Source organism: Pipistrellus kuhlii, unplaced genomic scaffold, assembly GCF_014108245.1.
Source record: "Pipistrellus kuhlii isolate mPipKuh1 unplaced genomic scaffold, mPipKuh1.p scaffold_m20_p_8, whole genome shotgun sequence".
Lineage (NCBI taxonomy): Eukaryota > Metazoa > Chordata > Mammalia > Chiroptera > Vespertilionidae > Pipistrellus > Pipistrellus kuhlii.
The window spans coordinates 40,820-67,059 of NW_023425584.1; the positions used below are offsets into that span (position 1 = coordinate 40,820).

A 26,240-nucleotide genomic window follows, 5' to 3' on the forward strand; every position below is an offset into this window, starting at 1 on the left:
GCAGGGTCAGGGCCCCCTCCAGGTCCTCCAGAGGCTCATCCAGGCCCCCCTGCTGACCGCACAGCCAGGCCTGCTGACCGCGCAGGGCGCCCGCCCTCCGTCCCCGCTGTCCCCTCCGGGGGCCTCGCTGGACCCCCCCGCCCCGACCCCAGCCCCGACCCCAGCCCAGACCCCCCACCCCCGCACCCGCCCCGACCCCCGGGGCGCGGCGAGCGGAGGCGGAGCCAGGTCGTGGTCAGCTCTTTATTGAGGCCGCTCGGGCCCACGAGGGTCCAGCCGCCGCCGGGCCCCGGCCAGGGCTCACTCCGGGGTCCTGCTCCTGCCCTTCGGGGACCAGATCTTGGAGAAGCGGAACTTGGACTTCTTCCTCTGCAGGTCTGAGGACGGGACACTCAGGACACGCCAGCTCCGGCTGCGGCCCGCGGGCCTGTCCCCCGTTCCCGGCGGGCCCACCAGGGCCGCCCCCGCCCCGGCCCGCGGCGGCCCAGCAGGACCGGACCCGTCCCCGGAGCACCCGGCGCCGCCTCAGAGCCCCCCGCCCTGACCAGCTGCACTGGACCCTCCGCTGACGGACACACCCCAAAGGGTGCGCCTTCTCCGCCTGCTCCGAGGGCCCCTCCCGAGGCCCCTCCCGAGGCCCCTCCCCCAGACCCCTCCCCTCAGGCCCCTCCCCTCAGGCCCCTCCCCCCAGGCCCCACCCCTCAGGCCCCTCCCCCCAGGCCCCACCCCTCAGGCCCCTCCCCCCAGACCCCTCCCCTCAGGCCCCTCCCCTCAGGCTCCTCCCCCCAGACCCCTCTCCCCAGACCCCTCCCCTGAGGCCCCTCCCCTTATGCCCCTTCCCTCAGGCCCTCCCCTCAGGCCCCTCCCCTCAGGCCCCTCCCCCTCACGCTCCTCCCCTCAGGCCCCTCCCCCCAGGCCCCTCCCCTCAGGCTCCTCCCCCAGACCCCTCCACCCAGGCCCCTCCCCTCAGACCCCTCCCCTCAGGCCCCTCCCCCTCAGGCTCCTCCCCCTCAGGCCGCTCCCCTCAGGCTCCTCCCCCCAGGCCCCTCCCCTCAGGCCCTCCCCTCTGGCCCTCCCCTCAGGCTCCTCCCCCCAGGCCCCTCCCCTCAGGCCCCTCCCCTCAGGCTCCTCCCCCTCAGCCCCCTCCCCTCAGGCCCCTCCCCTCAGGCCCCTCCCCCTCAGGCTCCTCCCCCTTAGGCCCTCCCCTCAGGCCGCTCCCCTCAGGCTCCTCCCCCAGGCCCCTCCCCTCAGGCTCCTCCCCCTTATGCCCCTCCCCTCAGGCCCCTCCCCCTTATGCCCCTCCCCTCAGGCCGCTCCCCTCAGCCCCCTCCCCTCAGGCCCCTCCCCCTCAGGCTCCTCCCCTCAGGCTCCTCCCCCTCAGGCTCCTCCCCTCAGGCCCCTCCCCCTCAGGCCCCTCCCCTCAGGCCCTCCCCTCAGGCCCCTCCCCCGTGCAGACCCCGTTACCCAGCCTCTGGATCATGGTCTCCAGCACCTCGTCCTCCTCCTGCTCCCTGAAATGCGAACGTCCCCCCAGTCACCCTCACACCCGAGCCGGAGCCGGAGCCCCTCCGCCCGGCCCCCCTCCCCGCCCTCCCCGGCCCCCCCCATCCCCCGGGCCCCCTCCCCCGGACCCCGCCCCCCGCACCTGAGCCGGTCCTCGTCCAGGAAGTCGACGATGTCGCTGCGGTCGTTGACGGTGCTCACGTACTGGGTCAGCAGGTCCTGCTCCCGCTGCCGGTCCCGGGGCGACTTCAGACCCTCTGGAGGGGCAGCCGGGTCAGCGGAGCCCCCTCAGAGCAGTGCCCCCTGCGGGAGGGCGGGGCCCGGGCCCCTGGGGTGGCGGGGAGAAGGAAGGACCGCGGGGCCGCCTCACCCGCCTCGCAGGGCGCCCAGTGTGGACAGAGGGAGAGGGGAGGGAGAGGTGGACAGAGGAGGGAGAGGTGGACAGAGGAGGGAGAGGGGAGGAGGGAGAGGTGGACAGAGGAGGGAGAGGGGAGGATGGAGAGGTGGACAGAGGAGGGAGAGGTGAGGAGGGAGAGGTGGACAGAGGACGGAGAGGTGAGGAGGGAGAGGTGGACAGAGGAGGGAGAGGGGAGGAGGGAGAGGTGGACAGAGGAGGGAGAGGTGAGGAGGGAGAGGTGGACAGAGGAGGGAGAGAGGAGGAGGGAGAGGTGGACAGAGGAGGGAGAGGTGAGGAGGGAGAGGTGGGCAGAGGAGGGAGAGGTGGACAGAGGAGGGAGAGGTGGACAGAGGAGGGAGAGGTGAGGAGGGAGAGGTGGGCAGAGGAGGGAGAGGTGAGGAGGGAGAGGTGGACAGAGGAGGGAGAGGTGAGGAGGGAGAGGTGGACAGAGGAGGGAGAGGGGAGGATGGAGAGGTGGACAGAGGAGGGAGAGGGGAGGAGGGAGAGGTGGACAGAGGAGGGAGAGGGGAGGATGGAGAGGTGGACAGAGGAGGGAGAGGGGGGGAGGGAGAGGTGGACAGAGGAGGGAGAGGGGAGGATGGAGAGGTGGACAGAGGAGGGAGAGGTGAGGAGGGAGAGGTGGACAGAGGAGGGAGAGGGGAGGAGGGAGAGGTGGACAGAGGAGGGAGAGGGGAGGAGGGAGAGGTGGACAGAGGAGGGAGAGGTGAGGAGGGAGAGGTGGACAGAGGAGGGAGAGGTGAGGAGGGAGAGGTGGACAGAGGAGGGAGAGGGGAGGGAGAGGTGGACAGAGGAGGGAGAGGGGAGGAGGGAGAGGTGGACAGAGGAGGGAGAGGGGAGGAGGGAGAGGTGGACAGAGGAGGGAGAGGGGAGGAGGGAGAGGTGGGCAGATGAGGGAGAGGTGGACAGAGGAGGGAGAGGGGGGGATGGAGAGGTGGACAGAGGAGGGAGAGGTGAGGAGGGAGAGGTGGACAGAGGAGGGAGAGGGGAGGAGGGAGAGGTGGACAGAGGAGGGAGAGGGGAGGATGGAGAGGTGGACAGAGGAGGGAGAGGTGAGGAGGGAGAGGGGAGGAGGGAGAGGTGGACAGAGGAGGGAGAGGTGAGGAGAGGAGGGAGAGAGGAGGGAGAGGTGGACAGAGGAGGGAGAGGTGAGGAGGGAGAGGTGGACAGAGGAGGGAGAGGTGAGGAGAGGAGGGAGAGGGGAGGAGGGAGAGGTGGACAGAGGAGGGAGAGGTGAGGAGGGAGAGGTGGACAGAGGAGGGAGAGGGGAGGAGGGAGAGGTGGACAGAGGAGGGAGAGGTGGACAGAGGAGGGAGAGGTGGACAGAGGAGGGAGAGGGGAGGAGGGAGAGGTGGACAGAGGAGGGAGAGGTGGACAGAGGAGGGAGAGGTGGACAGAGGAGGGAGAGGGGAGGAGGGAGAGGTGGACAGAGGAGGGAGAGGGGAGGAGGGAGAGGTGGACAGAGGAGGGAGAGGTGGACAGAGGAGGGAGAGGGGACAGAGGAGGGAGAGGGGAGGAGGGAGAGGTGGACAGAGGAGGGAGAGGGGAGGAGGGAGAGGTGGACAGAGGAGGGAGAGGGGAGGATGGAGAGGTGGACAGAGGAGGGAGAGGGGAGGGGGGAGAGGTGGACAGAGGAGGGAGAGGAGGGAGAGGTGGGGAGAGGTGGACAGAGGAGGGAGAGGTGGACAGAGGAGGGAGAGGTGGGCAGAGGAGGGAGAGGTGGACAGAGGAGGGAGAGGAGGGAGAGGTGGGGAGAGGTGTGGACAGGGATGTGGAAACGGCGGGAACCAAGCCACTCGGCCACAGGACCCATAACCCCCAGCAGCACCCCCCACACAGCGCTCCCCCCACAGCGCCCCCCCCACAGCGCCCCCCCCCACAGCGCTCCCCCCACAGGGCTCCCCCCACAGCGCTCCCCCCACAGCGCCCCCCCCACAGCGCTCCCCCCACAGCGCCCCCCCCACAGCGCCCCCCCCACAGCGCCCCCCCACAAGGCTCCCCCAACCGCTCCCCCACAGCGCTCCCCCCACAGCGCCCCCCCCACAGCGCCCCCCCCCCACAGCGCCCCCCCCAGCGCTCCCCCCACAGCGCTCCCCCCACAGCGCCCCCCCCACAGCGCCCCCCCCACAGCGCACTGCAGGGGGAGGGGGACGCACCCGGTCGGGCCATCAGCTGGCGCAGCTCGTCCAAGATGTCCAGCTGCTTCTCCTCCAGGCTCTGGTCCTTGGCCCTGCAGGGGACAGTGTGAGGTGGGACAGCGAGAGGAGGGGGGAGGACGGGGAGAATGGTGAAGGAGGGGAGGGGGAGGGGGAGGATATGGAGGGGGAGGGGAAGGAAGCGGGAGGAGGAGAGGGGAGGGGGAGGGGGAGGAGATGGAGGGGGAGGAGGGAGGAGGAGGGAGGGGAGGAGGGGGGAGGGGTAGGCGGCGTAGAGGAGGGGGAGAATGGAGGGATGGGGAGGGAGGGGGGGAAGGAGGAGGAGGGAGGAGGAGATGGAGGGGGAGGGGAAGGAAGCGGGAGGAGGAGAGGGGAGGGGGGAGGGGGGAGGGGGAGGGGGAGGGGAGGGGGGAGGAGGGGGGGGAGGGGGGGGAGGGGGAGGGGGGAGGAGTGAGGAGGGGAGGGGGAGTGGAGGGGATGGAGGGGAGGGGGGGAGGGGGAGGGGAGGGGACGGAGGGAGGGGAGGAGGGAGGGGAGGGGGGAGGGGGAGGAGATGGAGGGGGAGGGGAAGGAAGCGGGAGGAGGAGGGAGGGGAAGGGAGGAGGAGAGGAGGGGGAGAGGGGGAGGGGGATGAGGGGAGCGGGGGAGGGGGAGGGGACGGCAGGGGGGTGGGGCAGGGGGATGGTGGGAGGGAGGCGGGGAGGGGGGAGGGGGGAGGGTGGAGGGGGAGGGGGCGGCGGGGGGGGGGGAGGGGAGGGGGGGAGGGGGAGGGGGGGAGGAGGATGGAGGGGGAGGGGGGAGGGGAGGAGATGGAGGGGGAGGGGAGGAGATGGAGGGGGAGGGGGGAGGGAGGAGATGGAGGGGGAGGGGAGAGGGGGGAGGGGAGGGGGGAGGAGAGGAGATGGAGGGGGAGGGGAGGGGATGGAGGGGGAGGGGAGGGGATGGAGGGGGAGTGGAGGGGGGAGGGGGGAGGGGAGGGGATGGAGGGGGAGGGGAGGAGGGGAGGGGAGGGGGGGGGGAGGGGGGGGGGAGGGGAGGAGATGGAGGGGAGTGGAGGGGGAGGGAGGAGTGGGAGGGGATGGGGGAGGGGGAGGGGGGAGGAGGAGGGGGAGGGGAGGAGGGGGAGGGGACGGGGGAGGGGGAGGAGGCGGAGGGGAGGGGAGGGGGAGGGGAGGGGGAGGGGAGGGGAGGGGGAGGGGGAGGGGAGGGAGGGGGGAGGGGAGGAGGCCGGGGGCTGGGCCCTCACTTGTACATCAGCTCTGACTCCAGCCGCAGCAGCAGCTGCTTCTCGTGGATGAGCCGGAACCAGTCCACCATGAGTGCGTCCTCCGAGGCGTCTGCGGGAGGAGCCGGGCTGGCACGGGGAGGCCGGGGGCCCACAGGCTGGCTTTGGGCGGCGGGGAGGCCGGGGGGGGGGACAGGGCGGGGGGGGCGAGGAGGGCCGGGCAGTGGGGAGAGGCCGCTCACCCCCCTCGGCCGCCCGCAGGCGCCTCTCCAGGTCCACGCCCCTGAGCTCCAGTGCGTCCAGCTGCCGCTGGATCTGCTGGGCCTGCCTCTGGATCTCCTCGGGGGGCAGGTAGTCGGGGTGCAGCTGCGGAGGAAGGGGTGTGAGGAGGAAGGGGTGAGGGCCCTCCGTCCAGACGGAGCTCCTGGCCACGCCCCACGGCCTACTCACCCTGACCGGGGAGGTCACGGCCTTGCCAGGGGAGGCGGGGGTGTCGGCTGGGCCCAAGGGCCTCCCTGGAGAAGGGGAGGGGGCAGGGTGAGTGTGCTGGGCCCAACTCACCCCCAGCTCTATCCCCCCAGCTTCCCTGTCCACCCAGCAGGCCCCTGGGCAGAGCCCACAGACAGAGACAGGCCCCGCCTCCTGCAGGGCGGCGCCCTCAGCATGGCTCCCCTTTGCCCGCGCCCCTTCGCCCGCGCCCCCGCAGGCACAGCCTGCCCGGCTGACCCGGCTTGTCCTGGCCCTGGGCCTCCTGCCGCGGGGGCCTGGGCTGAAGCCAGCTGCCAGAGACGTCCAGGCTGGGGGGCACCGCCAGCTTCCTGCGGCCGGACGGGGAGGGCGCCGTGCGGGAGGCGGCTGCTGTGGACGGGACAGACGTGACGTGGGGCCAGCAGGCCGGTCTCCTCCCCAGGCCCACGGCTCCCAGCCCGGGCCCACGGCTCCCAGCCCGGCCCCACGGCTCCCAGCCCGGGCCCACGGCTCCCAGCCCGGGCCCACGGCTCCCAGCCCAGCCTCACGGCTCCCAGCCCGGGCCCACGGCTCCCAGCCCGGCCCCACGGCTCCCAGCCCGGGCCCACGGCTCCCAGCCCGGCCCCACGGCTCCCAGCCCGGGCCCACGGCTCCCAGCCCGGCCCCACGGCTCCCAGCCCGGGCCCACGGCTCCCAGCCCGGGCCCACGGCTCCCAGTGGGGGCGCAGCTGGCAGCCACAGCAGCAGTGAGGGCAGAATCCTCGCACAGCTCTGGGCTGGCGGCCGCTCAAGGCCACACAGGAAGAGGGGTGAAAGAGGGTGGGAACACACACACACGTGCACATGTACAGGCACACACGTGCTCACCCATGCACACACAACGTGCACACACCCACTGCCCACCAGGACCCCTCTCCCTCTCCCTTCCTGAAGCACAACCCACAGCCCCAGACCTGGACGCTGCCCCCAGAGGCGACCCCTAGGCCCTGTCCCCTGGCTGGGCGGGGAGGTCACTGGGACCCTGGTTTCCTGCCGGGAATTACCGGAGCAGCTGGGCTGGGGGCCAGCAGGGCCCGGCGTCCTGTCGGGCTGCACGGGGGTCAAGGTGATGCAGACGCCCCCCTCGGAGCTCCCAGCGGCCTTCTGGGGCGCAGCCCCCGCCCTCGGCTTCCCGGGGCCCCGCGGCTCCATCGGCTCCGGGGCCCTGGGCAGGGGACAGGTCAGCAGAGAAAGGGCGTGCCCCGCACCGACACGCCTGAGGCACTCACTCCGCAGAGGACAGCTGCCTGTGGTGCGTGGGCTCCGAGGCCCCGCCCCTGCCTCCTGGGACCCTCCCAGAGCACAGGTGTGTCTATGCACCCCACCCCCGCCCCATTCCCCCACAGGCGGGCCCGTGCTTGGGGTCAGGCCCACTGAGTGTTCTTGTCCCTCGGCCACCGAGGCCGGTTCACATGAGTGAGGATTCCAGGCCCTATGATGGACCCACCAGCCGCCTGCCTTCCTGCCTTCTCAGTTTCCCAATGGGAACACAGCCCCACGTCACTCAGGCGGGGGTGAGCCATCCTGTCACTCGGGGGGGGGTGAGCCAGTGTGAACTGTCCCCTGTCACTCAGGCAGGTGTGAGCCGTCCCCTGTCACTCAGGGGGGTGTGAGCCATCCTGTCACTCAGGGGGGTGTGAGCCGTCCCCTGTCACTCAGGGGGGTGTGAGCCAGTGTGAACTTTCCCCTGTCACTCAGGCTGGTGTGAGCCGTCCCCTGTCACTCAGGGGGGTGTGAGCCGTCCTGTCACTCAGGGGGGTGTGAGCCGTCCCCTGTCACTCAGGCTGGTGTGAGCCGTCCCCTGTCACTCAGGGGGGTGTGAGCCGTCCTGTCACTCAGGGGGGTGTGAGCCAGTGTGAACTTTCCCCTGTCACTCAGGCAGGTGTGAGCCGTCCCCTGTCACTCAGGCTGGTGTGAGCCGTCCCCTGTCACTCAGGGGGGTGTGAGCCAGTGTGAACTTTCCCCTGTCACTCAGGCTGGTGTGAGCCATTCTGTCAATTGGGGGGGGGGGGGTGGGTGAGCCAGTGTGAGCCGTCCTGTCACTCAGGGGGGTGTGAGCCAGTGTGAGCCGTCCCGTCACTCAGGCAGGTGTGAGCCAGTGTGAACTTTCCCCTGTCACTCAGGCTGGTGTGAGCCATCCTGTCAATTAGGGGGGGGTGAGCCAGTGTGAACTTTCCCCTGTCACTCAGGCTGGTGTGAGCCAGTGTGAACTTTCCCCTGTCACTCAGGCTGGTGTGAGCCGTCCTGTCACTCAGGGGGGTGTGAGCCGTCCTGTCACTCAGGCAGGTGTGAGCCGTCCCCTGTCACTCAGGGGGTGTGAGCCAGTGTGAACTTTCCCCTGTCACTCAGGCTGGTGTGAGCCATTCTGTCAATTGGGGGGGGGGGGGTGAGCCAGTGTGAGCCGTCCTGTCACTCAGGGGGGTGTGAGCCAGTGTGAGCCGTCCCCTGTCACTCAGGGGGGTGTGAGCCAGTGTGAACTTTCCCCTGTCACTCAGGCTGGTGTGAGCCATTCTGTCAATTGGGGGGGGGGGGGTGGGTGAGCCAGGTGAGCCGTCCTGTCACTCAGGGGGTGTGAGCCAGTGTGAGCCGTCCCGTCACTCAGGCAGGTGTGAGCCAGTGTGAACTTTCCCCTGTCACTCAGGCTGGTGTGAGCCATCCTGTCAATTAGGGGGGGGTGAGCCAGTGTGAACTTTCCCCTGTCACTCAGGCTGGTGTGAGCCAGTGTGAACTTTCCCCTGTCACTCAGGCTGATGTGAGCCAGTGTGAACTTTCCCCTGTCACTCAGGCTGGTGTGAGCCAGTGTGAACTTTCCCCTGTCACTCAGGCTGGTGTGAGCCGTCCTGTCACTCAGGGGGGTGTGAGCCGTCCCGTCACTCAGGCAGGTGTGAGCCAGTGTGAACTTTCCCTGTCACTCAGGCAGGTGTGAGCCAGTGTGAACTGTCCCTGTCACTCAGGCAGGTGTGAGCCGTCCTGTCACTCAGGCAGGTGTGAGCCGTCCCCTGTCACTCAGGGACAGGCTGCTGTGACCCCTCAGGCTGGTGTGAAATGTCCCATCCTTCGGACAGAGCTGGCTTCCGCTGCTCAGATGCAATGCTGGGACGCACCCACATCCCTGCTGTGGGTGTGTTGACCACATCCCTGCTGTGGGTGTGTTGACCAATCGATGTGTGTTTTTACCCAAGAGCATTTGTTGAGCACCTACTATGTGCCAGGCCCCGGGTAACCCTGGGACATGGGCTCCTGGTCGGGCCCGTGAGCACAAACCACAGGCACAGGGGAGGTCCAGGCCCAGGAGCCCCAGCCCGCCCACTCGCTCCTCACCTCTCAGCCGGGTGCTTCTTCGCCACGGGCTTCAGGTGGCTCCTCCACGCTGCCGGCCCATCCACCTGGTCCTTCTGGGAGCCGGCACTTGGGCCTGGCGGGGGGGGTGGGGTGAGCCATATTGGGGGGGTCTGGGAGAGACTGGAAAAGGCTGGGCCACATCTTCCTGCAGCCATTCCAGCCGCAGGCGCCCCTGCCAGGGCCTGGGAAGGAGCATTGCTGGGAGGCGGGCCTCCAGGCTGAGAGCCTCTCGGGGCCTCCCCTGCCCAGCAAGCCCGCGGCTGCTGACCGTCCGTGCAGGGACCACCCCGCCCCCGGCCCTCACTGTGGGCTCTCACCCTTCGCCAGCGGGGCCTCTGGCTTCACCCTGGAGTCAGCAGCTGCCCGGCTGCCCCCTGAGGGCGCCGCTGAGCTCGCCCTGCCCACCGTGGGCGACGTGGATGCCCGTGCTGTGGTGCCCACACTCGGGGGGGCTGCCGACTCAGTCTTTGCAGGGGGGCTGAGGGCCGGGGGAGACACCGGCTGTGGCAGCTTGGCCGATGGACCTGCTCGTGGCCCTTCGGCTCTGGGAAGGCCGTTGGAAGCAGAGGCAGTGGCTGGGGCGGGCCTGTGGGTGCGAGAGTGGGCATCAGGCACAGGTGGATCCAGGAGTCCCTCCCATGATGCCTGCAGAAGCCCCTCAGTCTCCCCTGGGTGGCTGGTTCCAATGCCCACCCTCCTGGGCACTGTCTGATCTTACTCTCCTGCTTAAGGCTGGTGTGCGATGAGGTTAAAATACCCCCAAACACATCAGGTATGGGGGTGCGAGGAGCACAGCACCCTGTCCCCGTCCCCCCACCTGCCGAGCCATGGCCCGCCCGGGCCTCCTGGCTGCCCTCCTGGTCCCGGGCCGCCCGGGAGCCACAGGCCGCGCTGGCAGGGCAGCAGGAGGCAGTGGCGCATGCCAGCCAGGCGCGGCGTCTCCTTACTCGCTAGGTGAGGAGTGAGCTGAGTGTGTCCCCACAATCCCCGTCCACCGGCATGGACAGGCTGTGCCAGTGAATCTGAGGGTGAGGCCATCCTGCATTAGGGTGCCCTAAGTCCATGGCTCGTCCTTACGAGACAGAAGAGCAGACAGGCACAGGACAGACGTGAAGACAGGCACAGGGAGGAGGTGCCCGGGCACCGGAAGCTGGAAGAGCAGGAAGGACCCTCCCCGAGAGCCAGTCTCCCCGGGCCCAGCAGCCAGGTGGGTCAGCCCAGGACATTGGCGCCGCCCCCTGCCCCCCGTATGGCACCTGCCCCGTGCGTGCAGAGGGCGGGGCGGGGCAGGGCGGCTGACAGGTGGTGCCCAGCAGCACCGAGCCCCTGGGGGCCGTGGCAGAGCCGCTGCACCGCCCCCCCCCGAGGGCATGCAGCTCAGGTGGTAGCTGGGTCCCCTCCCGCCGCCCACAAGCACTCGCTCCTCTCATCCTCCCGTTCCCAGAGGAGGAACCTCACCACATGAGGCTGGAGGTGCAGCCTCACCACATGGCCAGTGGCCCGGAACCCCAGCCAACCCCCACCCCCCCCCGGCCTCTGGGATCCCGGGCAGACGGGCGCCCCGTCCTCCTTCCCCACGCACCTGCCTGGCTCCGGTGCCCCTCGGAGCCCGGGCAGGGCCTTCCGGAGACAGCTCAGCGCCTGCTCCCGGCGGTCGGCCGCGGAGGGCGCGGGGGCCGCGGGCGCCAGCAGGAACCTCTCGCGGGCCTGCTGCGTCCGGGAGGCCGCGGGGGTCCAGGCCGGGGGCCCGGGCCCCGGGGAGGCTGCCCGGGCCGGCCGTGCGGCCGGGAGCCGGCCGGGGGCTGTGGGGGCCGCAGCGGGACGGGGGCTGCCGGCCGGGGGTCCCGGGCGGGGGGACCACCCCACCGGGGAGCTGTTGGTCCACCGGCGTCCGGGCTCCGCCCACGGGGCCCCCCGCGGGGGCCTGGCAGGGGGTGCCCCGCGGGGGGCCTTCGGCCGGGGCGCCCACCGCGGGCCCCGGGGCTGCGGGCCCGGCCTCCGGGGCCGTCGGGGGGGCGCTGGGCGGCCGGGGCTCCGCGGGGGGGGCGGCGGGGCAGCGGCTGGAGCAGACGAAGACGCCGGGCTGGGCCGTGGGCCGGTAGGCGCCGGGCCGCAGGGTGCCGGAGCACCGCGCGCACCTGGGGGGGGGGCGTCCATCACCGGAGCCCGACCCACAGACGCCTCCTCCGGCTGCTCCCGGGGGCTGCGGGGGCCAGGCCCACCCCCCCCACACACACACACAGGCACCCCTGCACAGCCCCCCACCCCCACACAGCCCCCCGCACAGCCCCCCACTCCCACAAGCCCCCGCCACAGCCCCCACCCCCCGCCACACAAGCCCCCCCCACCCCCACCCCCCGCACAGCCACCCACCCCCACACAGCCCCCCGCCACAGATCCCCCACCCCCTGCACAGCCCCACCACCCCCCACCACAGCCCCCCACCCCCCGCACAACCCCCCACCCCACACAGCCCCCCCCACAGCCCCCATCCCCCTGCACAGCCCCCCACACCCCACACAGCCCCCCCCACAGCCCCCCATCCCCCTGCACAGCCCCCACCCCCCCACAGCCCCCCACCCCCCGCACAGCCCCCCACCCCACACAGCCCCCCCCCCACCACAGCCCCCATCCCCCTGCACCGCCCCCCAGCCCCGCCACAGCCCCCCACCCCCCCACAACAGCCCCCCCACCCCCTGCCACAGCCCCCACCCCCCCACAGCCCCCCACCCCCCGCACAGCCCCCACCCCCCGCACAGCCCCCCACCCCACACAGCCCCCCCCACAGCCCCCCATCCCCCTGCACAGCCCCCCACCCCCACACAGCCCCCCACTCCCCGCACAGCCCCCCCACCCCCCACACAGCCCCCCACCCCCCGCACAGCCCCCCCACCCCCCCCACAGCCCCCCACCCCCGCACAGCCCCCACCCCGCACAGCCCCCACCCCCCACCCCCCCCCCGCAGCCCCACCTGAAGCAGCTGCGGTGGTACAGCCTCCCGTCCGCCAGGTGTCGCTGCACCAGGTGCACGTGCCGGCCGCACAGCGCGCAGGAGCTGCTCCCGGCGCCGCCCTGGCCCTGGGGGGGGGGCCGAGCTGAGGCCCCAGAGCAGCGCCGGGCTGGGCCCAGGCCAGCTGGACGCCAAGCCCAGGGCCTCCAGCCTGGCCAAGGGGATGTGGCTGGAGGCTTGGTTTGGGGTTCAAAGTTCCCACCCCAAAGCAGAAATCCAACCCGCTCCGAATGTCCCGGCCCAGCCCCGGAGCCGGTGTGGCGGCCGGAAACAGCAGGGGGCGCCCGAGCACACGGTATGGCCCTTCCAGGCTCCACCTCTGAAAGGGGCACAGCTCCCTGGCTGGGCCGGACCCACGGAGAGGGAGCGGCCGGTTACGTCTGGGTTCAAGGTTCAAGCTCAGCTCAGCCTGTGGGCCTCCTGGGCCTCAGTTTACCCGTCTGCACCATGGGGACCCTATCCCGGCCACACAGGGCGGCAGGAACTCGGGAGCCAGTCCCTGGCCTCCCGGTAAATGTGCTGAGGCTGGGCTGGGACCTAGTGGACCCCAAGGGACCCCCGACCCCTGACCCCAGCAGGGGTTCCAGGGTAAACTGAGCCCCCCCCCCCAGCCCCGGAACCAGAGGGCGGGCCGCCTGGCGCTTACAGCCTTCAGCGGGGGGCCCTCCGCGCCCCGGTCCTTCCGCTGGACGTTGGTGCTGACGGGGGACAGCGGCCCCCGGGCGGGCGTGGGCAAGGCCCGCTTCCCGGACGGCTCCTCCTGGGCCTCGGACGGGGGCCTCTTCACGCCAGCCATGCCCCCAACTGGCAGGAGACGCAGGTCAGGGCTCCCAGGGTCTGGGCCCCGCCCAAGCCCTGGGGGGTGTGGGTGCCTGAGCCCTGGGAGGTGTGGGTGCCCGGCTGGGGCCTGAGCCCTGGGGGGTGTGGGTGCCTGAGCTCTGGGAGGTGTGGGTGCCCGGCTGGGGCCTGAGCTCTGGGAGGTGTGGTGCCCGGCTGGGGCCTGAGCTCTGGGGGGTGTGGTGCCCGGCTGGGGCCTGAGCTCTGGGGGGTGTGGGTGCCCGGCTGGGCCCTCCTGGGCCCTGGGAGGTGTGGGTGCCTGGGCCCGGGGAGGTGTGGGTGCCCGGCTGGGCCCTCCTGAGCCCTGGGAGGTGTGGGTGCCCGGCTGGGCCCTCCTGAGCCCTGGGAGGTGTGGTGCCCGGCTGGGCCCTCCTGAGCCCTGGGAGGTGTGGTGCCCGGCTGGGCCCGGCCCGGGGGCGGGGCGGGGGGCAGCTCCAGGTGTGGGGGGCAGCCACAGCCAGCACCACCCGCTGGGCGGACTCCCCCTCCCGCCTGTCCCCCGCTGGGTCAGGAAGGGACTTTTCTGTTTCTGCACAAAGTGGGGTGGGGAGGCGGGAGGCGGGAGGCGGGGCTGGCCCGGAGCCCGGGTTCCGGGGATTTCTAAGGCCGAGGAATGTGGGGGGAGCATGCACAAAGCCTGACACAATGTCAGGACCAGATGGGGGCATCGGAGCTGGGCCTGAGGGAGCCTGCTCTGAGCAGTGCGAGGAGGACCAGTCCTGGCCACGCCCTGGGCAGAGGGGGCCGCCAGGGCAGTGGGCACTGGGCAGAGGCGGGCCGCCAGGGCAGTGGGCACTGGGCAGAGGGGGCCTCCAGGGCAGTGGGCACTGGGCAGAGGGGGCCTCCAGGGCAGGGGGCACTGGGCAGAGGGGGCCTCCAGGGCAGTGGGCACTGGGCAGAGGGGGGCCTCCAGGGCAGTGGGCACTGGGCAGAGGGGGCCGCCAGGGCAGTGGGCACTGAGCAGAGGGGGCCTCCAGGGCAGTGGGCACTGGGCAGGGGGGCCTCCAGGGCGGTGGGCACTGGGCAGGGGGGCCTCCAGGGCGGTGGGCACTGGGCAGGGGGGCCGCCAGGGCAGTGGGCACTGGGCAGGGGGGCGTCAGGGCGGCGGGCACTCACTGGGCGAGCGTCCATGGAAGTAGTTGTAATACTGCGACACGTAGGTCAGGATGCTCAGCCGGTCGGGCACCTTCAGAGCCACCATGTCCTCGGCCTCCAGCAGGGCTGGGATCCCCAGCTGCTCCTCGGCCACGCGGAAGGCCTGGGGAGGGACGGTCAGCAGGGAGTCGCCTGGCCACCGGCTCACCCCGGTGCCAGGAGCAAGAACCCCACTGGAGCCCAGAGACGTCTGGGCCCAAAGTTCCAGCTCGGCCTGTGTCCTCCCTGGGCCTCGGTTTACCCGTCTGCGTAGTGGGGCCAGCTGGGGGCTCCGGATGTCAGAGGGCGAGGGCAGGGAGCGCACCCTGAAGCAATGAAGCGGGCGGGCTGGGCCGGGAAGGCTGAAGCAGTGGGTCCGGGACCCTGGCTGAGAGGCTGGGCCGGGCGGGGGACGGCCCACCCAGGACCCCGGGGCCGGCGCTGCCTCGGAGGAGAAGGGGCCCAGCACCCCATGCTCCCGGAGGGGAGCGGGGAGCGGGGTCAGGGGCCGGGCACAGCCACAGCTGGACGGGGACGCCCTCCACTGGACGGGACCGCAGGGCGGGCAGGCGGGACTCACCAGCTGGTTGTTCTCATAGACGTCCTCCTTCCTGAGACTGTCGAAGTTTCTGGAAGATAAAAATGCAAAGCAGCTCAGGCCGGGAAGCAGGGCTGGGAGGCCTGGGAGGCCAGCCTGCCCGAAGGGGGAACCGAGGCGGCCTCAGGAGGGCAGGGCTGGCGGCTCCGGGGCCCTGGGCCGAGGGCACAGCTCAGCGGCTGGCATGTCCCGGAGGGAAACTCAGTGGGCAATGGGGCTGCAGGGCAGGACAGACATTCCCTGAGGGACACCCGCCCGTGGTGCTCACCCCACGGCTGCACGCCCACTCTCAGGGTGAGGACGGGCAGAGGCTCGGTGGCCTGCCCGAGTCCCACAGCAGAGAAGACGGAGCCAGGCCATGCCCGGCGTCCAGAGCAGTAAGGCGCGACCAGGGGGCGTGGTTTTTAAAACACGTTTTCACCGACCTCAGAGAGGAAGGGAGACAGACTTCCGTGATCAGCCGCCTCCTGCACACCCCACACGGGGACGGCGCCCACAGTCCGGGCTGTGCCCGCCGGAGTCAGAACACAACCTCCTGGTTCCTCGGTCGATGCTCAACCAGAGCCACGTGGCCGGCTGATGCGGAACGAGGCGCCCACCAGGTGCCCAGCCCCACGCACACACACACACACCCCGAACAGACCGCGTCCGGGTGGCCGAGGACAGGAGCCCGCCCCCACGCGCGCACACACACACACACACACACACACACCCCGAACAGACCGCGTCCGGGTGGCCGAGGACAGGAGCCCGCCCCCACGCACACACACATACACACACACACACACACACCCCCCCCGAACAGACCCCGTCCGGGTGGCCGAGGACAGGAGCCCGCCCCCACGCGCACACACACACACACACACACACACACCCCGAACAGACCGCGTCCGGGTGGCCGAGGACAGGAGCCCGCCCCCACGCACAGCCCCGGGCGCCCCCAGGAGGATGCCCTGAGCAGACAGCACAGCCAGCCCAGCCAGCGGCTCCGGGAGGCAGTTACACAGGCCTGTCCGTCTGTCTGTCTGTCCGGGGGCTGTCTGTGGGGCACGAACAGCACCCCGAAGCTTCGGTGCGACCTGATTGTTCTGGAAGCTTCCAGCCGGGAGAGCCCCGCTCCCAGGGCCGCGGTGACCCCGAGGGGGCAGCGGGCTGCGGCGCGGGGCTGCCTGCCCCCTCCCGCAGGGCCTGCCGTCCATCACGGCCCGGCTCTCCCGGAAACCCCCCTCCGCCGACCGCCCGCGGCAACGCGTTCCAGATGCCGGACCACCGGCACAGAGGCGCTGTGCGCGGCCGGCAGGTGTGTGGTGGACGGGCGGACGCGGGGGCGGGAGGGGGGCGTGGCAGCCCAGCCGCTCCCGCGTCCACGGCTCTCGCCTGGCCACGCCCCGGGCTCCCCCGCGTCCGCCCACACCCACCCCTCTGAAAGCCCAGTCCGCCCCCCCCCCCCGCCCCACAGACCTGCCGGGTCAGCCCCGCCGAGGCGCCCCCGGCCGCCGGAGGCAGGAAAACAAGTTCTGTTTGTCCCTGACAAGCGGGAGGGTCTTTACAGAGAGAATCCGATCAAGGTCACTGGGTGGCCCGTCCCCAGGGCCGTGTCCTCACCAAGAGGGAACTGGGACGGAGACGCAGGGAGAGGCGCCGGCCGCGGGCGTGTCCGGCCGCCGGCCCGAGGCTCTGGGCCTCGGAGACGCCGGGCATACAGCCGGCGCTCCATACATGCTTGTGGAGGAGCGTTCTGCTGGCCTTCGCTCGCTCTTTCTTTTTCAAAAAATGTATTTTTATTCATTTCAGAGGAAAGAGAGGGAGAGAGAGAGAAACACCCACGATGAGAGCGACCCATCACGGATTGAGGGCCGCCTCCTGCACGCCCCCCACTGTGGATGGAGCCCACAACCCGGGCCTGTGCCTGACTGGGAATCGAACCGTGACCTCCTGGTTCATAGTCGAAGCTCAACCGCTGAGCCGACCGGACCACTTACGCTGTCAACACCGATGAGTGACCAGGAGGAACCACCACAGCCCCCGGGTCCCAGGCCTCTGGCATGGCCCGGCCGAGCCCCTGCCTGCCTCCCACGGCCACAGCCAGCCCGCCCGCCCACCCGCCAGGACTGCAGGCGCTGAGGGCCGCCTCCTGGCCCAGCGCCTGGGGGCTCGGCCTGTGTCCCTCCGAATTCCTGGCGAGCTGACCTCACGCTGTTTATTTCCTGGAACAACATGCAGCCCTGGGGGCGCGCTGGGGCCGAGGGGGCAGACAGAAGGGAAAGCCATTCCGGAGCCTTCTCCAGGCACCCCGAGCCCATCTGGAGTCAATCCTGGCGTGAAGGGAGCAGGGGGAGGGGCAGAGGGACGGAGAGAAAGCCGGGTGGGGACTCGGCAGAGAGAGGTGGAGACAGGGCTGCGGGGAAGTGACCCCAGGCAGGCGCCCTGGGACGGACATGGGGAGGGGGCCCGGGGGACGCGGTGCCGAGGCCCCCTTCCTGTACCCGGTGGGCAAGTGAGGGGCCTCAGCAGCTGCCCAGCTCAGGCCTCCGCAGGAGGCACCAGCCCTATCCCTGCCCAGCCCAGAGGGCAGCCCAGGAGGGGATCTTGGGGGGCGATGGGCCCTGGGCCGCCCCCAAGGAGGGGGCCTGTCCACCCTGCAGATTCAGGCCAGAAGGCTGGGCAGCAGGCCCTCAGCGAGGACAGAGGGCCTCTGTCCCCAGGCCACTTCCTGCTGACCTCATGCAGGAGGGTCAGTGCTGCCTCAGCTCCCGGGGGCCCCTGGGCGTCTCCTGACCCAACCGCAGGCGTGTCGAGGCCGTGGTCACGGAGCCGCCGCCTGGCCCTGGCCCTGGCCCTGGCCCTGGGGGGACGGACCAGGTCACCACCCAGCGGGGATACCGAGGCCCGGCGACCTGCAGCCGCGCCCTGGCCCGCCCTCGGGTTTCTGTCCGTCCACAGCGGCTACAGACGGCCCCTCAGCAGCCTGGGCTGCCGTGCTGGGGGCTCTGCCGGGCACCAGGCTCACACCGGCCCCTCCGGGGAACCCCGGTCCCAGGCGTGTGCCTGGGCTGCGGTGCTGGGCGGCCCCGGCTCAGCTGGCTGCTCACCGGGCCTCACGGGAGACAGACCTGCAGGCCCCGGCCCCCCGAGGAGCCGTCCCCCCCACGCAGGTTCACCCACGCCCCCCCGGACCCCAAGGAGCCCAACGCGGCCGCATGGCCTCCTGCCGCACGTGAGCTCCTGGGCCCGGCGGCACTGGGCGCGTCCCCACCTGGCCGGCCCCGCCTGCGGCTCCACGGCTCTCCTTCCGCTGGGCCCAGAGGAAGCGGCTCGGAGCAGCAGGAAGGACCGGACAGACAAAGGGGCCGGAGACAGGATGTCCCCCCCGCTGCCCAGGGTCTCACCGGACGGGCAGGCACAGCGGCCCCCCTGTCCTCCTGCCCCTCCGCTCCCGGCCCTCTGGGGCCGGCCGGCAGCCCATCGCTTTGGGGAGATGCCCTCCCAGCCGCCACCTGGCCAGAGGCCCTGAGGGGTCAGAGTGGAGGCAGGTGTTCAAGGCACAGACACGGGCACAACAAGGGCTCGGGCACGGGACACACGTGTGCCCACACGCCTGCACACACACACACGCACACACACACAGCTGTTCAGCACCTATGGAGCCACACCCACCAGGCGCAAACCTGCGCTGCCTCCTGGTCCTGCCGTAACCACTGACCACACGGGCAGCACCCATCCCCACAGCCCGGTGTGCCCGCCCGTGTGCCCGCCGGGGGCTGGCGCCGATGCTGCTCCTTGTCCCCCGGCTCCTGGGGGCTCCAACACCCGCCTCCGTGGTCACAGGGCCCCCCTCGCCCTCCGCACTCACACCTGCACGGCCGAACTCCTACCCTATCTGCGGAGCCCCAAGGGCAAGCCCTTATCTCTCGGCCTCCAGCTGTGCAGATTCCACCGAGCACCTGTCCGGGCCGGGCGCCAGGCTGGGGACAGCGGTGAACTGCAAACAGACGCCCCACCTTCTGAGCCGAAAGTCCAGTGGGCAGACGGACCGCAGCCAAGTCAGCAGCCAGCAGGTCACGGCGAGGCCGGAGGGCACCTCCCCCCTCCCCCCTCGCGAGCTGCCGGGAGCTTTCATTCACTCGCTCACCGTCCGCGACTGAGGCCCTCTCCCCGAGGCAGGGCCACGGCCGCCTGCATGGACACGGACACGGACACGGACACGGACACAGTGCTGAGCGTGGCAGGCACATGGCGGCCAGGCAGCGGCCAGGGGCCCGCCCAGGCCAGCTCTGGTCCATGCCCAGGTGTGCGAGCCCCTGCTCACCGCAGGCAGCAGTGCCTGTTGGGACAGGCTCACGCACACGCACACACACACACAGCCCTCTATGACACACGCACACGCACACGCACAGACACAGACGTACACGCACACACACGCACACAGGCTCTGGGCCTTCAGCCCCAGCACAGCTGGGAAGCTCCCGGGCCCAGAAAGAGCCCAAGCCTCAGGCACACCCATGTGGCGGCTGAGGCTGCGGAGCCCCCAGACCACGGCTCCAACTCCCCCTCCGAGCGCAGCCCCTCCTGCAGCCCCCAGCCAGCCTGTCAGGACCTGCCTGCCCACCTCTCTCCCTCGCGCCCTCTCCGGTCCCCACCCACCCCGCCTAGCTGTTTCCGCGGCTCGGCGTCTGCCTCGTCTGCCTCCCGGGGCGACAGCACCTCGCTGGGCGGGGAGCAGCGGCCGCCGCCCCGGCCACACGGGACTCCCAGAGGCCCCACAGAGGCCCTCGGAGCAGAGGGATTCCGGGGGCCTCCTTCCCAGACCGTCCGGGGGCACAGAGGGCCCCGGCGGCAGCCCTGCACAGGCCTCTCCTCAGGCCTCAGTCTCCCCATCTGCAGTGCAAGCACACGGGGGTGCCTGCCTCTCCCTGCACGTGTGCTCCCCTCTCCCCGCCCTCCCCTCCAGCCTGGACTTCGCAGGAGACGTGCGGAACGCGGGGCCCCCAGCTGGCGGCCTTCCGGGCTCCAGAGCCGCTTTGCAGAGGGAGGGCCGGGCCCAGTGAGCAACGGAACAGAGGGGGCCGTGGAGGGGGGCAAGGCTGGCACCGCGAGTGGCAGCCCCTGGCCTCACGTCAAGACCCGTCCCCTCCCCTGCCCACCTTCCTGGCTCCCAGGAGCGGGGCTGCCTCCCCCTCGCCCCTTGTCACCCTCGGGTGCAGGGGCCTGACAAGGGGGTCGGGCTCCTGCTCTGCGCGCCCCGCCCCCTCCGAGCCCCAGCTGCTTAGGAGCCTGGGCCTGGGGAGGGCGGTGCCACACACGGGCCGGGCCCAGCCCCCCAGGCGGGGGCGGAGGGCAGGGAGGCCGGAGAGCCGGCCCGAGTCACGCTGCTGCCGGCGGGGCCGGGGCCGGGGGACCGGGGGCCGGGGGATGGAGGCCGGGGCCGGGGACCGGGGGCCGGGGGCCGGGGGACCGGGGGCCGGGGGCCGGGGCCGGGGGATGGAGGCCGGGGGATGGAGGCCGGGGGATGGAGGCCGGGGGCCGGGGGATGGAGGCCGGGGGCCATGGCCGGGGGACCGGGGGCCGGGGGCCGAGGCCGGGGCCGGGGCCGGGGGCCGGGGGCCGGGGCCGGGGGATGGAGGCCGGGGGCCGGGGGACCGGGGGCCGGGGGCCGGGGCAGGGGGCCGGGGGCCGGGGGATGGAGGCCGGGGGCCGGGGGATGGAGGCCGGGGCCGAGGCCGGGGGCCGGGGATGGAGGCCGGGGCCGGGGCCGGGGCCGGGGCCGGGGGACCGGGGGCCGGGGACCGGGGGCCGGGGGCCGGGGCAGGGGGCCGGGGCCGGGGGACCGGGGACCGGGGGCCGGGGGGCCGGGGCCGGGGCCGGGGCCGGGGGACCGGGGACCGGGGGCCGGGGGCCGGGGGGTCGGGGCAGGGGGCCGGGGGATGGAGGCCGGGGCCGAGGCCGGGGCCGGGGATGGAGGCCAGGGGCCGGGCCGGGCCGGGGCCGGGCGCACTCACAGCAGGTCGGGCCGGTGGCGGTGCAGGATGGCGCAGAAGGCCAGGCCGTCGCGGAAGGACGTGGTCATGTTGGTGATGCTCACGTCCCGGTAGCCCTCGCACTGCTGCCGGCACCACTGCTGCAGCGCCTGGATGGCCGCCATGCCGGAGCGGGCAGCGGGCAGCGGGCAGCGGGCAGCGGCCGCCGGCGCCTCCGGGGACGCGGGGCCCGACCCCCGAAGCGGGAGGACGAGGGGCCGGGCCGGGCCGGGAGGACCGGAGGGGCCGGGCAGCCGGCGGGACAGCGGCCGGCGGAGCGCAGAGTCCCCGGCCGCCCCGGCCTCCGGCCCCGCCCACCACGCCCGCATTGGCTGCTGCCTCCACGGCCCCGCCCCTTCCAGGCCTGGCCCCGCCCCTTGAAGACTAATGTTTGCGTCAGGCGCCGCCCCTCAGGGTCCAGGCCCCGCCCCGGCGGCCCCGCCCACCCCTTGCAGCCGCGGGTCAGGGCGAAGGGGGCCGCCCTGGGTGCCCGCTCCGCTGCCCCCAGGCCTCGGGGCTGCCTTCCCGGAAGCCCGCCACCGCCCACCCTCCCGGCGGAGTAGCGTGGCCGCTCACACAGGGCCCATGCCCGGGGCAGGGGGCCAGGCTGCCGGCCTGTGGTCTCCCGGAGCACGTGCTCCCCTCCAACACCCGGCATCGCAGTTTCGCGGGAAAGGACTTTCCCTTCCAGGTTCTGTCCTAGCCAGGTGGCTCAGTGGTTGGAGCATCGTCCCACGCACTAAAACGTCGTGTCTTCTATTCCTGGTCGGGGCATGTATTATTCGGGGGCGGGGGCAACTGATGGACATTTCTCTCGCTCCCCCTCCCTCTCTCTAAAATCAGTAGAAACACACCCTCAGGTGAGGATTAGAAGAAAAAGAAAAAGCATTCTTCCGGGTTTTAGGCCTGAGAGGTGCCCGGCAAGGCGGGGCTCACTCCTCCGAGCACAGGGAGGCGCCCGAGGCTGGGCCGGGTGTAGGGCCGGGAGCCTCCCGCTCCGGCTCTTCCCTGGCTGCTTGGGGCACCAGGCCCTCCTGGGCGTCGCGGCGTCTCCGTTTCCGTTTGTGTCTGTGACACAAGTGACCCAGCAAAGCACCTCTCAAGGCCCTGTGAGCGGGCGGCTCCCCACACGTTCTTCCCAGGAAACCCTGCCTGTGGCCACGTGGACGACAGCGGAAACACTGACCAAATGTGCGCCCGCACCCTGCAGCCTCGGGCTGGCCCAGACCGGCTGCAGGAAGGAAGGCGGGAGCGTGGTCCCCGCCCCTCGAAGGAGCAGAGACCCGGCCCTCCAGCCCAGGCCCGGCCAGACCCCAGCTTCCCCGCAGCTCAGCCTGCGGCGAGGGCCCCGGCCGCCCAGCGTGTGCAAGGCCCGTCTCGGGGGCGTGCAAGCAGGCGCTGACCGGGTCCTGCAAGCTGGGATGCCCGCTGCCACACCTGCCGGGGCTCCCGGATGAGGACAAAGGGCAAGGCGGCCGGCGAGGCGGCAGGTGGCCCAGCCCGAACAGGAACCAGCGCGCTTCCTGACCGCAGGGCAGCAGCTGGAACTGGAAAAGCCGGTGTGATGTCCCCACGTGGGCTGCTCCAGACAGTGACTTGGTGCATCTGTGCTGTGTCCCCACGGCATCTCACACAGCACTTCCTTCTGGGGCCCTGCTCCTCCCCAGGCCCCCAGGCCAGGGCCCCAGCCCCTCTTCTCCCTCCCAAGCAACCTCCCCACTCCCTGACGCTGGGCCAGTTCCCGTCACCAGCGGGGGCCGGCCATGCGCGGGCTGCCCCTGGCCAGCGGGGAGCGAGCGGGTTCTAGACTTCACAAAAGGTTTCACAAGACAAGACAGGCGATTTCTTAACTTTATGGTCTTTTTTGTGTTACAGAGGGAGAGAGAGAAACATCAATGATGTGAGTCATTGGTTGGCTGCCTCCTGCACACCCTCACTAAGGATCAAGCCTGTGATCCAAGCATGTGCCCTTGACCAGAATCGAACTCAGGACCCTTCAACCTGCAGGTGGATGCTCTATCCACTGAGCAAACCAGTGAGGGCGAGTCCAGGTGATGTGAAGAGTGTCTTTATTGCCCTGGCCGGTTTAGCCTTCAGACTAAAGGGGCCCAGATTCAGTCCAGCCAGGGGCACATGCCCAGTAGGGGGCGTGCAGGAGGCAGCCGATCAATGATTCTCATCATTGATGTTTCTCTCTCTCCCCCCCTCTGAAATCAATGAAAAAAGTGTGAAAGCTGGAACAGGGCACGGAAGGCTCCAGCACAGCAGCAGCAGGAGGCCCAGGGGCTTGGTGACCGGCTCGGGTAAACCTGGGCGAGCTGCCTCCTGGGGACCCTGAGTTTAGGAGGTGCAGGGGTGCAGGCTGGGGGGAGGGGGGACGGAGGGCGTGTGCTCCGGGAGGGAGAGCATGCGCCCAAACCTCCGTGTTTTGTCACTTCCCGCCACTCCCTCCCCCCCGCCTCCCCGCCCCGGCCTTGGCTCTCGGGCTAAAGGCCGGCGTCTAGGGCAGTTTGGCAGGATCTCAATGGACTGCCCAGAGCTTCACTCCCTCGGCCTCACCCGCCTCGGCGCTCGGGTCTCCGCAGCCCCCGAGGGGCTGGCTTCAGCGTCACCCTGCGGGAGCAGAGCCATGTGCTCTGTCCTCAGTGCCGGGAGCCGGGAGGACAGGGGCGCCAGCCGGCTCACACGCTGTGTAACGAGTCTCCTCGTGCCACAGGCCAGGGACCTTTCCTGGCTTCTCACCCGCCTTCCCCAGGCTCTCCCCACCCCACCCCCACCCCCACCCGCCGCCGCCAGCCACCCTCCCAGCAGCTGAGGGACAAGCCCTGCCCTGCGGCCTCACCACCTCTGGATAAAGTCCAGGCCCTTATCACGCCGTCCAGCCTCGGGTCCCAGCCGCTCCCTGGCCACACCCTTCCCACGCCCGCCCTGCCCTCCCACCGGAGCCCGGCCCTTGGTCCCTGCACTGAGCTCCTGGCCCTGAGCCCCAGCCCATCCACAGCGGCTCGCAGGTCCCTGCCAGGGCTTCTGGCCTCCTCTCCTCTCCTGCTGGCCCCACAGCAAACTGCCCCCTGCCCCTCCCCCACGGCCACCCTCACCCTCTGCTGTCAGCCTGGCTTTGTACAGGTGCCCTGTGCTCTGCCGGCAGCTGCAGTCTGTGGTCAGCTCAACATCCTTAACGTCGGGAACAAGAGCGGCCACACCTCACAGAGCACGGTCATCACAGGCCCTCCAGCCTGACACCCAGTCTCCTCTCCGCACTGGACGCCCTCAGGCCCCTGCCTCGGGCCCTCCCCACTGGCTCTTTCTGCTTGGACCCAATTTCCCAGCCTCCCTTGCAGGTAGATGGGGCGTGGGCTGAGTCCCTTGCCAGGGGGGGATGCCAGGGTCTCACTCGCTGGGTCCACACTGATGATGGGCCACAGACGCAGAAGCCTGGACCGCAGGGTCCAACGGAGGGCAGCGGCCCAGGAACAGCTGTGCCAGCCTCTGGGCGGGACAGTGTGGGCTGGGCTCAGCTGGACCTGGGCCTGTTTGTTACAGCAGCGAGCTTGCATCCTTCCGACTTACACGGGCAGAAACCAGCGCTGAGCTGCACCTGGGACGGCACCAGGGGACACAGCGCGGCTCGATGACAGGGCCCTCCCACCCCGACCCAGTCCCTGGGGTGCAGGGCAGATGGCACCACGCTGCCCTGTGGCCCCCTAGCGGTGACTGCTGGTGGGAGGCACACGCAGAACGGCAAGGACATCCCTCCTCTAGTTCCCACAGCCCTGCCCAGAGCCCAACGCCATGGCCACAGCGAGTAGGAGGGAGCGGGGGCTGTGACACCCCCGTTAATTAACCAGGCACCACGAGACACGGGCCTGCGCCGCCTGGGTGCATGAGCACATGAACAGGCGCGCTGCGGGCGGGACCGTCTCACAACCCACGACGTTCCTCGTGGCTCCGGAGCCGCCGGCTGCGCGTGCTGCTCCCAGCGCCGACGCTCACGTTTCATTATAAATGGCTTTGCCGGGCACGTCGGCAACTTTTACATCTCCGTCCGCTCCATTATTAATGGCTTTCCTGACGGAGGCGGCCGCGTCGCACACCACGCGTCATAAATATTTGATCCGGCATCCACCGCTGCCATTCATCATTTATAACGGGTTACAACAACATTATAAAACATTTACCGCCATTTATAGATCACTTTGGCGACCACGCCGCCGTGTCATAAATGCATTATTCATCCTCGCACGGCTGCAGCTCTCGTCCGGCCCGGCTGCAGCTCCCGGCACTGAGCGGGCAGGGCGGGACCCGGGGACCAGGGCGCGTGGCGTGGTCAGACACGGCCCCCGTCCGCGACGTCAGTGCCAGGCTCCCAGCAGCCCCTCGCCCTCCAGGCCAGGCTGTACAGGAGGGCACAGGTGAGGGCCTCCTCGGCCTGTCATCGCGTGGAGGGGCGCCTCCGTGGCCTGAGCCCGCACCGGCCGAGGGGCAGCAGCGCCCTGCCACCCGCTCCAGCCGCACACTTGTCCCGACACAGGTCGTACCAGGCCACGCCTCTCCCTCCGGCCACGTGACACCACGGCGCTGGCCTGGCTGCGTGGGCCTGCAGGCACTGCCAGCCCCTCCCCAGCCCTTCCAGTCCTGGGCCTCCGGGTGAAGGTGCCCCTGGGCCACGTAGCAGAGGGAGGCAGGCACGGGGCACAGGGCCCTGATGCTGGAGGGAGGGCACCATGAGCCACGTCCGGGCCCCTCACCAGCCCAGCCCACACGGAAACGCACCGCCACGTGGCAGTGGCTCTGGGGCCCGGGGAGGGTGGCCTCTGGGGCACCGAGTGTCCTAACGGCGGTTTCCCAGGCTGGGTGGTGAGAGGGCACGGCGCAAAGGGGCTTTCTAGGCGTGGCGCGCGCGCACGCACACACACACACACACACACACGCACACGCACACGCACGCACGCACACACCCCGGGCGGCAGCACAAGGGCCCCTGAGCTCCATGCCCGTGCTGTCCTGAGCCTGCCCTTCCCTGGGTGACACCACAGGCCAAGAAGCGACCGCTGGGACAAAGCAGCCCATGCCAGGGGCTTGGGGACAGGAGCAGGGGTGCCTGGAGAGGAAGGGCCAGCGAGGAGGGGCTGGTCGCCTGCAGTCCCCAGGGCTCTGGGTGAGGAGCCCCTGCCCGGTCCCCCAGGGCCAGTCTCCAGAGCCCAGGCACCGCCCAGGGCTTCCGACGGCCTGGGCAGGTCTGTAGCCACAGCGCCCCCAGTGGCCCGGCTGAGCAGGAGCCGGGGTGCAGGTGGACCCTGGCAGGCCCTGAGCGGGGACAGGGTCTGAGTGCTGGGCTAGCGGGGAGCCCGCAGGAGGTAGGATGGTGGCCTCTGTGCCGGGAAGACCCTCGGCAGCTGCAGGCGAGGGCGGGTGGGACACAGTACCCACAACGGAAGGCAAGGGAGACCCGGAGACGCTGGTGCGGCCAGGGACCCGGCCTCAGCCCACCCCGCA

General features: G+C 71.2%; 1 protein-coding gene across 1 annotated transcript; it reads right to left on the minus strand.

Annotated features, from left to right (window-relative positions):
- Positions 1-215: 215 nt before the first annotated feature.
- Positions 216-21,033, minus strand: MICALL2 (MICAL like 2). The gene is made up of 17 exons (XM_045576582.1): positions 20,727-21,033; positions 14,710-14,758; positions 14,112-14,253; positions 12,795-12,962; positions 12,120-12,233; positions 10,731-11,286; positions 9,466-9,734; positions 9,128-9,221; positions 6,811-6,971; positions 6,026-6,157; positions 5,750-5,814; positions 5,542-5,665; positions 5,321-5,411; positions 4,075-4,148; positions 1,646-1,760; positions 1,465-1,511; positions 216-377 (listed from the first exon to the last, which is right to left on the minus strand). The coding sequence occupies exons 1-17, from the start codon at positions 20,867-20,869 to the stop codon at positions 301-303; spliced, it is 2,421 nt and encodes an 806-aa protein (XP_045432538.1). The 5' UTR covers positions 20,870-21,033; the 3' UTR covers positions 216-300.
- Between the last annotated feature and the right edge of the window lie 5,207 nt (positions 21,034-26,240).

Coding starts and splice junctions, on each gene's coding strand:
- MICALL2 (XM_045576582.1), bottom strand. CDS start 20,869: ATGGCGGCCATCCAGGCGCTGCAGCAGTGGTGCCGGCAGCAGTGCGAG. Junction 5,815..6,025: donor CCAGGGCCAGGACAAGCCGG/GTCAGCCGGGCA, acceptor CCCCTTCTCCAG/GGAGGCCCTTGGGCCCAGCC. Junction 5,412..5,541: donor CCTGCGGGCGGCCGAGGGGG/GTGAGCGGCCTC, acceptor CTCCTCCCGCAG/ACGCCTCGGAGGACGCACTC.